Source organism: Kogia breviceps, chromosome 9 (genome assembly GCF_026419965.1).
Source record: "Kogia breviceps isolate mKogBre1 chromosome 9, mKogBre1 haplotype 1, whole genome shotgun sequence".
NCBI lineage: Eukaryota > Metazoa > Chordata > Mammalia > Artiodactyla > Physeteridae > Kogia > Kogia breviceps.
In genome coordinates this window covers 54,406,334-54,421,621 of record NC_081318.1, presented here as the reverse complement: position 1 = coordinate 54,421,621, position 15,288 = coordinate 54,406,334, and the positions used below count along the sequence as shown (strand labels likewise).

General features: G+C 35.9%; 1 protein-coding gene across 2 annotated transcripts in view; it reads right to left on the bottom strand.

The window, feature by feature from the left end:
• CFAP69 (cilia and flagella associated protein 69) overlaps positions 1-15,288 on the bottom strand; it is a 70,491-nt gene that overhangs the window by 3,258 nt on the left and 51,945 nt on the right. Inside the window, exons 16-22 of one of the 2 annotated variants that reach the window (XM_059075013.2) lie at positions 10,027-10,108; positions 7,255-7,447; positions 6,081-6,218; positions 5,427-5,503; positions 3,816-4,013; positions 2,012-2,098; positions 361-465 (exon numbers count right to left, since the gene is read on the bottom strand). In XM_059075013.2, coding sequence (XP_058930996.1) covers positions 361-465; positions 2,012-2,098; positions 3,816-4,013; positions 5,427-5,503; positions 6,081-6,218; positions 7,255-7,447; positions 10,027-10,108 — 880 coding nt within the window. Of the gene's footprint in view, positions 1-360; positions 466-2,011; positions 2,099-3,815; positions 4,014-5,426; positions 5,504-6,080; positions 6,219-7,254; positions 7,448-10,026; positions 10,109-15,288 lie in introns of those variants that run through there. The other variant, XM_067042477.1, reaches the window with a different exon arrangement.

Sequence of the window (15,288 nt, the reverse complement as noted above, 5' to 3'; positions counted from 1 at the left end):
AAAAATAAGGGCTTTGGAGCCTTTGCAATCAGGGCCAAATTATGTCCAGAATAGGACACCAGGAACACTGGAATATGGCATGGATCTATTTGCCAGGCAAAGGAGGCACTGCACACTTTCTGTCAAAGAGATGTAGAGATATATTTTGACTAGTGTTTATAGCAGTTTCTTGGGAATCCTGGAGGGCTGGGTCTGGTCTAAACCAGAGCTAGGCAAGGGTAGAGATAAATATGCCTTAACTATTTGATATTTGAACAGCAAAAAGAAAAAAATATGAGACAAAACCCCATAGAAATAACATTCTTTGGGGATTAAATTTAATATCTACTAAGAAAAGTTATGGAGAAAAAAAAATCTTACTGTTGTGTTAAGGCCTTTAATATCTGTCCGGTGAAATATTGCATTTGGTGGACGCTCACTGTATCTAGAGGATTCTATACCATTCTCTTGAAGTCTTTTTGCTTTCTGAAGATTTTTAAATTAGAAAGAAAATAAATTAATTGCTATTAAAGCATTAACTATGGTACTTACAATGAAGTATACAAAATATATTTAATTGTGTCTGTTTTATGCTTTATTAGTTAGCACTAGCATTTACTCATTTAGGCTAAGAAAATCGTTATTAACAAGTTATATGCTTTGTACATTGCAGAAAACACCTGAAAATGTTACTGAGATTTCCATAGGTACTGGTAAGATATAACCAAGGGATAAAGCAGGTCCTAAGGAAATCAGGTTCAATTTTTTGTGCATAATTGAATAAGCTACTAAATTTACAATAGATGATACATGTTTTCAAATTATTTTGCATAAATTAAATACTAATTCAGTACACTTAAATGTTTCAAGCATTCAGAATAATGCAAACTATATAATTTGCTGCAGTTATAGTCAAGCTCAATAGTTGAGGCACTAGAACAGGCTAAATTTGAGGTAACAAATTATCTGCATGGAGGGGGCTGATTTTATTTTTATTTTATTTATTTTTTAAAAAATTTATTTATTTATTTTTTTGCGATACGCGGGCCTCTCACTGTTGTGGCCTCTCCCGTTGCGGGGCACAGGCTCCGGACGCGCAGGCTCAGCGGCCATGGCTCATGGGCCCAGCCGCTCCGCGGCATGTGGGATCTTCCCGGACCGGGGCACGAACCCGTGTCCCCTGCATCGGCAGGCGGATTCTCAACCACTGCGCCACCAGGGAAGCCCAAGGGGGCTGATTTTAAAGTTGGGAAGAACTTTTAGTGACAAAGGGGAGACATGGTACTTTGAATAAGCTTGTTCTTAATTTTGGCTTTGCTATTTTAATATGATTCCACTATTTTCATGGGCTAATATAACATTTAACAATTTCTTATCTAGAGGAAGAATTGTAACATTATATAAAAGTGTATCCCAAGTATTAATGGAAAAGTTGGAAAAAAAAGTAATGAGATTTTGGAAATCTATGCTGCTTCTTACATATTTCAAGTGAACAATTAGCATTATAAACTGTTTAGATCAGTGTCTAGTTTATTGCTGAAGCAGGTTATCACATTTTCCTAAAGGGGTGTTTATCCCAAATTCCCACTTAAGCTTTAATATAATGTTTCTTTTGGTGGTCACAGAGGGGAAGCATCCTTGAAGGAGAGAGTAATATGGACAGTTGTTTTTTATGTCCTTCACTCTGCTTCTTACAGAAAGGATCAGTAAATAAGAAGGCTCAGAATGGAAAGTAGGAGCACGTTTCTCCTGCTTATTCCTGGCTAACTCTCATATCTTTTATGCAAACCAGGAACACCATCCTTGCTTCCCTCCCTCCCACTGCTAAGCCAAATGAAACTCAGAGTGGTATCTTCTGTAACTGTGAAAAATGCAAAGTTTCAGTTAACGCCCTAAATTGCAAATGAGGATCAATAGTGTTGGTATTCCACAGAAAGATCAACAGAAAAAAAGTGAATGAATAGTTATCCCTGAAAAAGTCTGTCAGAGTTGCCTGTTGGTTGTGGATATTGTAATATTTTAAAAATCCTACCTTTAAAGTTTTAACATTTGATGTTCTAGCCAAGAAATTTTCCCATGATTTATTAGCCAATTCTCTTTGCTTGTGTGTGGCTTGTACCTGAAATGAGAAAGATAATTAAGAGTTCCAGTTTCTATGAAAGGATACCAAAGGGCTTGAATACTTGTATTTTGAAGGAAGACCTAGTTTTTGCCAACGTAAATTTTAAGGTCAACTAGCAAAAGGGTTAGAGTTTAACAACTTAAAAAACCAAAGTCTTAAAATGGAAAAAAAACTCCTTCCCTCACTATGTGGCCAAGGTTTGAACTGCTTCCCATGAAACGTAATGCAAAACTGTTGCTATAAAAATACAAAATATGAAAATAACAATAATCCTTCTCAGCAAGACTGATTGTTTCACATGATTATCACTTGTGAAGACAGAGTATAACCCAGAACAAGCTACATAAATGACCCAAGAGCAAATTCACAGGAGAAAATAAAGAGTTTTCTGCTGCCACTGATAATAGTTTAGACAAGATTATATTGGTAAAACTGCTTCTAATTTACACCTTCAGCAAGACAGCAATTTTGTGAGAGTGCTGAGTTTGTTGTGGTGATGCAGCCTAGGGAGGTAACTACTGACAAAGGACAAAGACTATGGTTCCCAACAGGCTCTCCACTAAATATATATAATATCCGAGGACACACGCCCTTGGTTGGTATGTAATAGACTATAAAGTTTAAATTATGAACCTAAGAGTATTTAATTAAACAACTGCTAAAAAATAAACTGGGTCAGAGCCATAATAACAAATCAACGATAACCAACAAATCAGCAATAGCTAGTCCACACAGCAGAATCCTGCCAATTCAATAGAACTAATGAGGGGCAGAACTTCTAACAGGGTACTCCACTTAAAAGCAAATGAATGGGTTAAACGGCAGCATCCTTGCAATAAAAACTCTTCACAAACAAAACTTTTAGCAGGGAGTTATCTAAGAATTTACAGGTGGATGCTAAGTTCCACTAGACTGAAGATGTAGACATTTAATAGTAGATGTAAAAAGATCAGGCAATAGATAACACTTTGGAAATCACCTTAAAGTGTTTTAAATACTTAATTTTAGTAATAAAAGATCACCAAGCAGAAGTGGAGAATCTACACCATCTTTGTATCTGTGGACAAGTTCACTTAAATAGTTACTTAACCTATTTGCTCAAAAGCTTCTGATGTGTTGTTTCTTACCTGTGTAAAGCTTTGGGAAAATGGCTTATATTTTCCTGACAGGCTTTTTCTGATTAGCTAAAGTCAGAGACCCGATTTGTAGAGTGCTCACAGTATATGTTTTGGCACTGAGGTGAGGAGAAGCTTGTCGATGTGCCTATGATTGGCATGCTAGTAAGGGCCTATCACATAGTGAGGGACGAGGGCCAACTTTCTCAATGAGGTTATACATATAGTCACAGAGATACACCATTTGTCAGAATTTGCTAAGTGTATACATTTAAATAGACCACCGTTTTTGGAATTCTGTTTGACCTTTCAAAAAATGGAAATGTCTCAGGTGACTACCTTTTAAAATGTAAGCCTGTAGAAATCAAATTATAATGCCATAAAGCAGCACTGAGTATAGTAATTGAATTTCAAGCTATTAACTCCATGTTTTCTTTAAAAACTATACAAAGACACTGAAAGTAACTATAAAAGAAAATTACAAGGTAACTCTAAGTGCTGAAGCATTCACAAGTAAGGCAAATATAACTTATGGATAACTTCAACTAGTTTATACATTGAAATTATTTTCTTGTGCCTCAATGGCATCTGTGGCTTACTTTTGTATATACTTTTTGTTCGTTTTGCACATCTTGGTGTGCTTGGCTTTCAATCATCTCACTTTGCAGAGAAGCAACCATCTTTCCAATATTTTCTGATGCTGTTATAATAGATTCCAAAATTTTTTTGTCTGTAGTGACTGGTCTTAACTTTTCTAATTTTATTTCTTCATATATTTCATTCCATATTTCTCCAATCTGTAATAGCAAAGTTTAAAAGAGTTTTAAAAAGTTAAATTAACCAAAAATAAATAATATAATTTTACGTAACCTAAAATTTATTTGGGTGATCATACCAAAGTTAACACTTAACTGAACCAGCTTTTCCTAACTTACTCCTTGGGAATAAGTTAAGTGCATTGAGAATGATTTGGGGCAACAGTTACATTTGAATATTCAGAAGTAATTTACCTAATGTTTTTCAATGATAGGTACTCACAGGTAAGGTTCCACTACCTAAGTGTAGTTTATTGCTATTATCACTGCCCTCTCCTTTACGGACACTCTGTTTTCACAGCTGCACAAGTTGTTGCTTTAGTCTCATCTTCCTGAAGTACAGATGCTTTCCTTCTTAAAGCCCTGTTTGAAGGCTAGGTCAAGCTGAATTTGTAGAACAGTGAACACGGGGATTCCTGGGACTCTAGTACCCAGCCACCCTGAGAAATAGGGCCTTGTCCCTCACTTTCCAGCTAAGGTAATACTTGAATCTAAAACTCTTAACATGTTGGTTTCATCGTGCTGTAGCTCCATCTCATATTCTGGGTTATCTGGAAATTACTGCACTTGAGTATGTTTAAATTTAGAGAAAAAACATACATCCAGAATACGGATAAAATTCAGCCTTGTTTTCCTTTTTTATAGAGGTTTATTCATTTACAGCATTCAAGTACATAGTACTAATACTAGTAGAAGAGAATGTTTACTTGGAAAGACTTTCCTAAAATTTCAAAGGCATTTATTTACCAAAAAGTATATAACCAGCAAAGTGAGCAACTCTTTAATTGATATTTGATCATCATACAATGTAATGATAAAATAATCCTTTAATAAGTATAAATCAATGGGCTTCCCTGGTGGCGCAGTGGTTGAGAGCCCGCCTGCCGATGCAGGGGACGTGGGTTCGTGCCCCGGTCCGGGAAGATCCCATGTGCCACAGAGCGGCTGGGCCCGTGAGCCATGGCCGCTGAGCCTGCACGTCCGGAGCCTGTGCTCCGCAACGGGAGAGGCCACAACAGTGAGAGGCCCAAGTACCGAAAAAAAAAAAAGAAAGTATAAACCATTTATTTTAATAAGTAATAATTCATTCAATTTTAGCTCTTAATACCCTAGCTCTTAATACCCTCTAAAGAGAAGAAATTATATTTTAAGGATTCTGTTAGGCTTCTATGTCAGTAACTTCCATCTTCTTTCATAAACTAATAGTTGGATGAAATCTTATCCCATGGAAAATACCCAATCAGTTAATTGTATGTTCCTTGAATAGTATCAGATGTAAAATGAAAAATAAAAACTGCACAGTACATGGATGATTGCTCACAAATAAAAATAGATCTTTCCCAACTGATTTTTTGCCATATTAGATTTTAATAACAAGGTTAAGAAGGTACTCACTTTAAAATCAAGGTATCTATGTATGATACAGAGGGTAACAAAATCTTCAGCAGATAAGCCAGGTAAATTTTCAAAATCTAAACGAAGTTTATAAAGAGAGATTTACTTTAACAGAGCAAGTGATTCCAAAAGGCATATATTTATCATAAAAACAAATGCAAATGATTACTTTTGATTTCATCCTGATTTATGAAAAAGTTACTTCTGTGAGCTTCTGGCTCCCTCCTATAACAAACAGCTGCCAGGTCATCCTTTTATCTAGTCATTAGAAGAGGAATACTTTCTGTGCTGTGGTCAGACCATGATATTGTACTTTCATAATCTGAAGAGTTAGAACTTTTTCTTTAATGAGAAGCAAGGTCAAGTCCTCAGGTGATTAAGAATTCTAGTGTTTAAGCCTAACCATCTAAAACTAACTGCCTTTAATCCTGGCTGCACTCTGGAATTACCTGGGGAGCTTAAATACTGATGCCTGGCCCCAAACCCAGAGCTTAAGGGTGTAGCCTGCGTATTGGGATAACAATGGAATATGCATTTATCTGTATAATGGGACTTATGTTCATCATATATGAAAAATGGACTCCAAAGTGAAATCAATTTACAACACTCAGCAAAAAAGAGAGGCTCTTGTGAATATGACAAGTAACTTCTTACCTAGTTTGCCCAACACAGCATAAATTTTTGCTCTGATATTCTCAGCAACATCCATGACTGCAATGGTTGGGCAGTTAGCAGGCAGTGGTGTGATTTTTTGCTCCTCTTGAAAACTAGTAAATAGAGGTTTCTTTGTATCTAATCATTGGATATCATGAAAATATAGAAAGGACAGATAAAAACTGTAGTAAATTAATACTTAATTTTAAGATTTTAGTCTAGACATAATAAAATATATAAAAATATTGTAAGAGTACAATACTGCCTGATACATGGTTACTCCTTTAAAAGCATAAATAATCAATAATTTCTTCCTCATTCTGTTGCAAAACTTAAAGCTTTCATTTTTAACTATTTATGTAAAATATAAAAATTTCACAAAATTACTTTTTTAAAAGTGAAACTTTCACATAAAAATCTTTTCTAATTTTGAGATCCAGAAATTGAACACTGTCAGTTTAACGATGTAATCTCCTATTTGCTTTTGATTTCTATATATTATGCTATAAATATAAAAACTATTTTATGATGTTATAGATCAAAAGTTAGAAACAATAAAAATGGATTGAAGATAGAAATCATCAGAAGTTAAAGGGGAAGTATTTTCACTTAAAAATAAACAATACTAAAAAATTTTTTTAAATTAAATAAATAAACAATACTAACAGATGAAACTATAATAAGAATTGTAAGAGGTTTAGAAAATATAATGTAGCCTTATAAAATAGATAAATGAAATATAAATTCTGGTACTATTAACTTCATTAATTTAGAGTCTAGTAATTAAATTTATGAACATTTGATTTATTTTTATTTAAAAGTTTCTTCTTTCATATAAAAAGTAAACTGTATAAATATGAATCAACAGAAATGTACAAAATACAATAAAAATTGTTCTCAAGCACTCATGTCCCAAATTTTATTGGTAAATGAAATATTACTGAATATACTTACAAAAGCAGGTAACTCAAAGAAAGTTCTTTAAGAAGTACTGTTAAGTTTTATATTTTCAATTTAAAGAATATAAGCAATTACCATTTCCTGAAAATATTCTATAAAAATATGAACCTGCTACTAATTTACTTAGTATGGTGTAAGTCCCCATACTTTCCTAAGATTGCTTTTTAAAAATACAGATCTAATTGTTTCTATAAACAATTATAAATACACTTACCAACGATCTTCCCATGTTTATCACGTTTTACTCCTAGTTCTTTTTCTTCCTTTCTCCACAATTTAATTAAAAGACTAGCAGCTGTCTGATCCTTCTTCCCTCGCCAAGCATTGACATAAGCCGCAGTTTTGTGATTATCACAAAATTCAACCATTATTCCAAGTATCAGGTTACAGAATTTTTTTTGGTTCAACTTTTGCAAGGAAACAGAAAAATAAAAATGTTGCAATTAATATTTTGAATTATTGTCTTAGAAAGGAGAAACATTTGTATTAATCAGCAGGTTTCTTCTAAATGACTGCTTTGTAAAATTAAGACTCTAAGTATGATTTGTGACCATCTCCTATTAAAATAAATACCATCGTAATGAGTCCATTTTCAAACATTAGGGATTCTTAAAAAATAGAAAGAAAAAGATTCAATATAATCCTGATGTAGTCATAAACATGTCATGAACAAAAATGTAATTGATTTAGCTTAGTAGGAAAGAGAGATTGTCAAAATAAGTGAAAATGTTCATTTTAAGTGGAGCAAGGTAAATGGTGCTATGCATAGGACTCTGTAATTATAGGATCTTTCCAGTTTATCAGCTTAATTAAAGTTTGTAAAGTTGTCTCATCCTAGCTATAACCTCATTGTTACTAAGAGACCAACTGATGGTAACTCCAAGTGGCAGTCACATGTGAAAATAAATCAAAATGAGGTATAATTTTGTATTTTGAAACTCAGCATCCATAAAAGAGTATTTAAGCACTTAAGAAAAATTATCTTATTAAGCATATTTCCTACAAACAGTTTTCAGCAAACCAAAATTTAGGTATAGAGAAGTCCAACCAGAGCAATGGCCTCCACACAGTAATGGTTTCTGTGTGAAATATTTTTGGTTAATTAACTCCTATAGTATACTGCTAATAGAATATAGCAAAGGAAACATGTAACCTGTTGTCTGAATTGCAAACATTATCGTTTTCCTCTTTCATTAAATTAAGGGTAATAATATTACCTGCTTTAGAGAGTTATTATGATGAGTTATATGAAACTGCCTGTCACATAGTAAACTCTCAATGATATTTAACCTTTATTAGCAATTACCGTTGCACACTGAATAAATATTTTAGCAGACTGTATTAAGCAGAATCCTCAATCAAATGAGTTTTTTACTCCGATACTTCACTTTCAGGAGAAAGAGGCAAATGTCAAGGGTTGAAGTTTATACAGGAACTTCATTAAAGAAGATTTGTAATTTGTAGTTAACTTGGTTGGTTTAATCCATGTTAAGTGCTATCTAATAATTACATTCATAACAATAGAAAACACAACAAAAATATCTGTCAGGAACTATTCTAACTAATGCATGTATATGTGTACACACACACACATACTCACTCACATAATCCTTCCACCAATGCATGAGGTAGATAATGTTACCTCTGTTTTATAGATGAAGAAATTGGTGGCAGAGATGTTAAATAATTTTTCAAAGTTACACAGCTAACAACTATCAGAGGCCTCAGTCAGACTGATTCCAACCTGTGCTCACAACCACTGTGTTATACGGCCTCTCCTACCAGTCTTCATGCCTTTCCATCCAAGAAACCCTGATGGTGAAGGAGAGTGGACACAAGTAAGAAATGTCTTTTATGTCTTCTATATGATATTAAAATAAAATATAATTAGTTAATATGTACATGCAGAATATCATTCCTCACTTCCAAATCTTAAGTAGAAGCTAGATTCCAGGACGATAGGCCAAATTAATGTTGTAGCTTTGAGAATCTCTGACACTGACCATGTGCCTCTGGGCATACTTGTATGCTAGTCAGAGAAACACAGTGAGCTGTATGTCATTTAGGACTACATACGTCCTTCTGTCTTATGTTCAATTTTCTGAACTTTCAAAAGGTTTCTGGTTAGACTCATTCAAGGTAGGTTATTTTTATTATTATCATTATTATTTACTTGTTTTTTGTTTGTAGTGTTTTATATCTAATGAGTTCACTCTCATCTCTAGTGTAAACTAATTTTCTTTCAGAGTTAAAAGGACACAGATAACTTTACAATCTTTGCTAAGTCAAAGTAGATTTGTTATTCTGTTAATAAAATCAAGAATGGTGGCAATCATAAGCAGTGACATAGCTAGAACTCTGCATGAGAATATCTCCCAAAGTTTTACTGAAACAAGAGTATACTTTTTCTTTCATATTGTCTTAACTATGGACCCACTTAGAATTGAGGCTAGTAGGGGATTACTGTAAGGATCTTTGCCATTCTTCTCAGCTGCCTTCCTGAAGGCTTAATATGCTCACTTCTGCTCATTCTGTAAAACAGTGTATGACACACTAGATTCTTCATATTACCTACAAACTATACACAGTTTTTTAAAAATGCTGATCTTTACTCCTTTGTCTAAGGTGACCCTTTTAATACTAAGACAAGAAGCTAGAAGTTATTAATAAATGATTATTGATTTTTAAATTAGCTGTTTCTTTAAAGTTTTATGGGGAAAAACAAAACAAGACAGAACAAATTCTCTGCTGTCATGTGTTTGGGAACACTGACCTAAGTAAACTGGTTTCTTCAATGGAGGAATTTTCAGACTCTACTATGCCAATGCATACTATGAAACTCCAGGAGGGATTTTTGTTTAAAACAAACATTTGAACACTATTTGAGGGCACATTTAATCACAGAGTAGTGTTCTGTGATACTCAGTTTGGAAAGAGTTAATAAAGACCTTAATTTTTTTTTCACAATTGTTATAATCATACTTACTGCCATTAAATCCAAAAGGAGAAAAATGCCTTCCTTTTCAAGAAAGTAATCCTCTGAGGGGTAACATCCCAAAATGCAGCACCTTAAGTAAAAAGAAAGTTATTCATTTAATGAGGCTTTATTGTTCAATTCAATTTGTGAGTTTATTTCTATTAAAAAATCTTTTCAAAGAATATTTTTTCATTTCCTTAAATCAAGTAGTTAATTTCTTTGCTTAAAAAATTGAACTTTGAAGAGACTTTGTCAATGTAGTTTAATTTCAACTATTTAAACACTAATATTGTTTAATTATTTTTCATAACTGCCTATTTCTTTTCTGTAGATACAATATTCTCCCCTGCTTTCCTGATATTAATTATTCTTAAAGGTCTCCTCTGTTGCTCTATTAACTTTTTCTTCAAGCTTTATTCACTTACTGTATATCTTTTACAGTGCTGGCATGCCTGAAACATTTGTTGTTTTTAATTACATCCTTTCTTTGCATATGATATTACTGCTGAAGTGCCTGCTGCTTAGGCCTGTGCAGCTCATATGGAGTGAGGGACTGAAGTTGATCTCAGGGCTACTTTCACTGTTTTCCTGGTTGGGGGATGGATATGGGCTGAACAGGCTGGTGCTGGTGGTGGTGTTGGTAAACAGAGCCTAATCTCTCTCTAGCCCTCCCAAGCCTTGCAAGCCTGCTGGGGTCAAACTGTATTCCCTTCCTATTTAACGTGGTATCTATCTATCTATCATTCAATAATAATGTGATAATTATTTAACATGGATCCCTCTTCAAAAAAAAAAAGAGACCCTGTTTCTGCTGGCTGTTTTGTGATGGTGGTTGTGTGAGGGTCAGTGCAAAAAGGCCATCAGCTTGGCCCTTCTCACTCAGGTGCTTCCAGGTTTTACCACCTCTGGGTATGAAATACACTTTTTTTGTTCCCACTTTTGAAGTAGTACTTTCTGATGCCTATCATGGGCTGCCTTTTGCCTCTTTAATTCATAACAATTACAATAAGAGAAAAAAATAGAACATCCTTCTCTGTTCAGAAATTAAATAATATACTTCTAAAATTCCCAAAGATTGAAAAGAAAATCACACTGAAAATTAGAAAATTGTTTGAACATAATGATAATACAAATAGAACATATGGAAACTCAGCTGCAGATAAAACCATTATTACAGGAGAATTTACAGCCTTAGATGGACATATTACAACAGAAGAAGGGTTGAAAATCAATGATCCTGGCATCTATCTCAAGAAATAGAAAAGGCTGAGACTGGTTCAAGATGGCAGAGTAGAAGGACGTGCTCTCACTCCCTCTTGCGAGAACACTGGAATAACAAGAGCTCACCAAAAAAGGTACCCCACATCCAAAGACAAAGGAGAACCCACAATGAGATGGTAGGAGGGGCGCACTTACAATAAAATCAAATCCCATAACTGCTGGGTGGGTGACCCACAAAGTGGAGAACACTTATACCACAGAAGTCCACCCACAGGATAGAAGGTTCTGAGCCTCACGTCAGGCTTCTGAAACTGGGGATTAGGCAAAGGGAGGACAAATTCCTAGAGAATCAGACTTTGAAGGCTAGCAGGATTTGATTGCAGGACTTTGACAGAACTGGGGGAAATAGAGACTCCATTCTTGGAGGGCACACACAAAGTAGTGTACACATCGGAACCCAGGGGAAGGAGAAGTGACCCCATAGAGACTGAACCAGACCTACCTGCTACTGCTGGGGGGTCTCCTGCAGAGACGGGGGTGGCTCTGTCTCACCATGAGGACAAGGACACTGGCAGCAGAAGTTCTGGGAAGTAATCCTTGGTGTGAGCCCTCCTAGAGTCTGCCATTAGCCCCACCTAAGAGCCTGGGTAGGCTCCAGTGTTGGGCTGCCTCAGGACAAACAACCAACAGGGAGGGGACTCAGCCCCACCCATTAGCAGACAAGCAGATAAAAGTTTTACTGAGCTCTGCCCACCAGAGCAACAGCCAGCTCTACCCACCACCAGTCCCTCCCGTCAGAAAACTTGCACAATCCTCTTAGATAGCCTCATCCACCAGAGGGCAGACAGTAGAGGCATGAAGAACTACAATCCTGCAGCCTGTGGAACAAAAACCACATTCACAGAAAGGCAAGATGAAAAGGCAGAGGGCTATGTACCAGATGAAGGAACAAGATAAAACCCCAGAAAAACAACTAAATGAAGTGGAGATAGGCAATCTTCCAGAAAAAGAATTCAGAATAATGATAGTGAAGATGATCCAGGACCTTGGAAAAAGAATGCAGGCAAAGATCGAGAAGATGCAAGAAATGTTTAACAAAGACATAGAAGAATTAAAGAACAAATAAACAGAGATGAACAATACAATAAATGAAATGAAAACTACACTAGAAGGAATCAATAGCAGAATAACTGAGACAGAAGAACAGATAAGTGACCTGGAAGGCAGAAAGGTGGAATTCACTGCTGCAGAACAAAATAAAGAGAAAAGAATGAAAAGAAATGAAGACAGCCTAAGAGACCTCTGGGACAACATTAAATGCAACTACATTCACATTATAAGGAGAAGAGAGAGAGAGAAAGGACCTGAGAAAATATGTGAAGAGATTATAGTCGAAAACCTCCCTAACATGGGAAAGGAAATAGCCACCCAAGTCCAGGAAGCACAGTGAGTCCCATACAGGATAAACCCAAAGAGAAACAGGTTGAAACACATAGTAATCAAATTGGCAAATATTAAAGACAAAAAAAAATTATTGAAAGCAGCAAGGGAAAAATGACAAATAACATACAAGGGAACTCCCATAAGGTTAACAGCTGATTTCTCAGCAGACACTCTACAAGCCAGAAGGGAGTGGCATGACATACTTAAAGTGATGAAAGGGAAAACCTACAACCATGATTACCCAGAAAGGTTCTCATTCAGATTCGATGGAGAAATCAAAAGCTTTACAGACAAGCAAAAGCCAAGAGAATTCAGCATGACCAAACCAGCTCTACAACAAATGCTAAAGGAACTTCTCTAAGTGGGAAACACAAGAGAAGAAAAGGACCTACAAAAACAAACCCACGGCTTCCCTGGTGGCACAGTGGTTGAGAGTCAGCCTGCTGATGCAGGGGATACGGGTTCGTGCTCCTGTCCGGGAAGATCCCACATGCCACTGAGCGGCTGGGCCCGTGAGCCATGGCCGCTGAGCATGCATGTCCAGAGCCGGCGCTCTGCAATGGGAGAGACCACGACAGTGAGAGGCCCGCGTACTACAAAAAACAAACAAACAAACAAACAAAAAAACCCAAAACGAGGGCTTCCCTGGTGGCGCAGTGGTTGGGAGTCGTCCTGCTGATGCAGGGGACACGGGTTCGTGCCCCACTCCAGGAAGATCCCACATGCCGCGGAGCGGCTGGTCCCGTGAGCCATGGCTGCTGAGCCTGTGCGTCCAGAGCCTGTGCTCCGCAACGGGAGAGGCCACAACAGTGAGAGGCCCGCGTACAGAAAAAAAAAAAAAAAAACAAAAAAAAACCCCAAACGATTAAGAAAATGATAATGGGAACATACATATTGATAATTACCTTAAACGTGAATGGATTAAATGCTCCAATGAAAAGACACAAGCTTGCTGAATGGATACAAAAACAAGACCCATATATATGCTGTCTACAAGAGACCCACTTCAGACCTAGGGACACATACAGACTGAAAGTGAGGGGATGGAAAAAGATATTCCATGCAAACGAAAATCAAAAGAAAGCTGGAGTAGCAATACTCATATCAGAAAAAATGGACTTTAAAATAAAGAATGTTACAAGAGACAAGGAAGGACACTAGATAATGATCAAGGGATCAATCCAAGAAGAAGATATAACAATTATAAATATATATGCACCCAATACAAGAGCACCTTAATACATAAGGCAACTGCTAACAGCTATAAAAGAGGAAATCGACAGTAACACAATAATAGTGGGGATTTTAACACCTCACACCAATGGACAGATCATCCAAAATGAAAATAAATAAGGAACAGAAGCTTTAAATGACACAGTAGACCAGATAGATTTAATTGATATTTATAGGACATTCCAGACAAAAACAGCAGATTACACTTTCTTCTCAAGTGCACACAGAACATTCTAGAGGAGAGATCACATCTGGGTCACAAATCACACCTCAGTAAATTTAAGAAAATTGAAATCGTATTAGGCATCTTTTCTGACCACAACACTATATGATTAGAAATCAATTACAGGGGGAAAAATGTAAAAAACACAAACACATGGAGGCTAAACAACACGTTACTAAATAACCAAGAGATCACTGAAGAAATCAAAGAGGAAATCAGAAAATACCTAGAGACAAATGACAATGAAAACACGACGATCCAAAACCTATGGGATGCAGCAAAAGCAGTTCTAAGAGGGATGTTTTTAGCTATACAAGCCTACCTCAAGAAACAAGAAAAATCTCAACTAAACAATCTAACCTTACACGTAAAGGAACTACAGAAAGAAGAACAAACAAAACGCAAAGTTAGCAGAAGGAAAGGAATCATAAAGATCAGAGCAGAAGTAAATAGAAACAAAACAATAGCAAAGATCAATAAAACTAAAAGCTGGTTCTTTGAGAAGATAAACAAAATTGATAAAACATTAGCCAGACTCATCAAGAAAAACAGGTAGAGGACTCAAATCAATAAAATTAGAAATGAAAAAGGAGAAGTTACAACAGACACCGCAGAAATACAAAGCATCCTAAGAGACTACTGCAAGCAACTCTATGCCAATAAAATGGACAACCTGGAAGAAATGGACAAATTCTTAGAAAGGTATAACCTTCCAAGACTGAACCGGGAAGAAATAGAAAATATGAACAGACCAATCAAAAGTAATGAAATTGAAACTGTGATTAAAAATCTTCCAACAAACAAAAGTCCAGGACCAGATGGCTTCACAGGTGAATTCTATCAAACATTTAGAGAAGAGCTAACACCCATCCTTCTCAAACTCTTCCATAAAATTGCAGAGGAAGGAACACTCCCAAACTCATTCTATGAGGCCACCATCACCCTGATACCAAAACCAGACAATGATACTACAAAAAAAGAAAATTACAGACCAATATCACTGATGAATATAGATGCAAAAATCCTCAACAAAATTCTAGCAAACAGAATCCAACAACACATTAAAAGGATCATACACCATGATCAAATGCGATTTATCCCAAGGATGCAAGGATTCTTCAATATACGCAAATCAATGTGATACACCATAT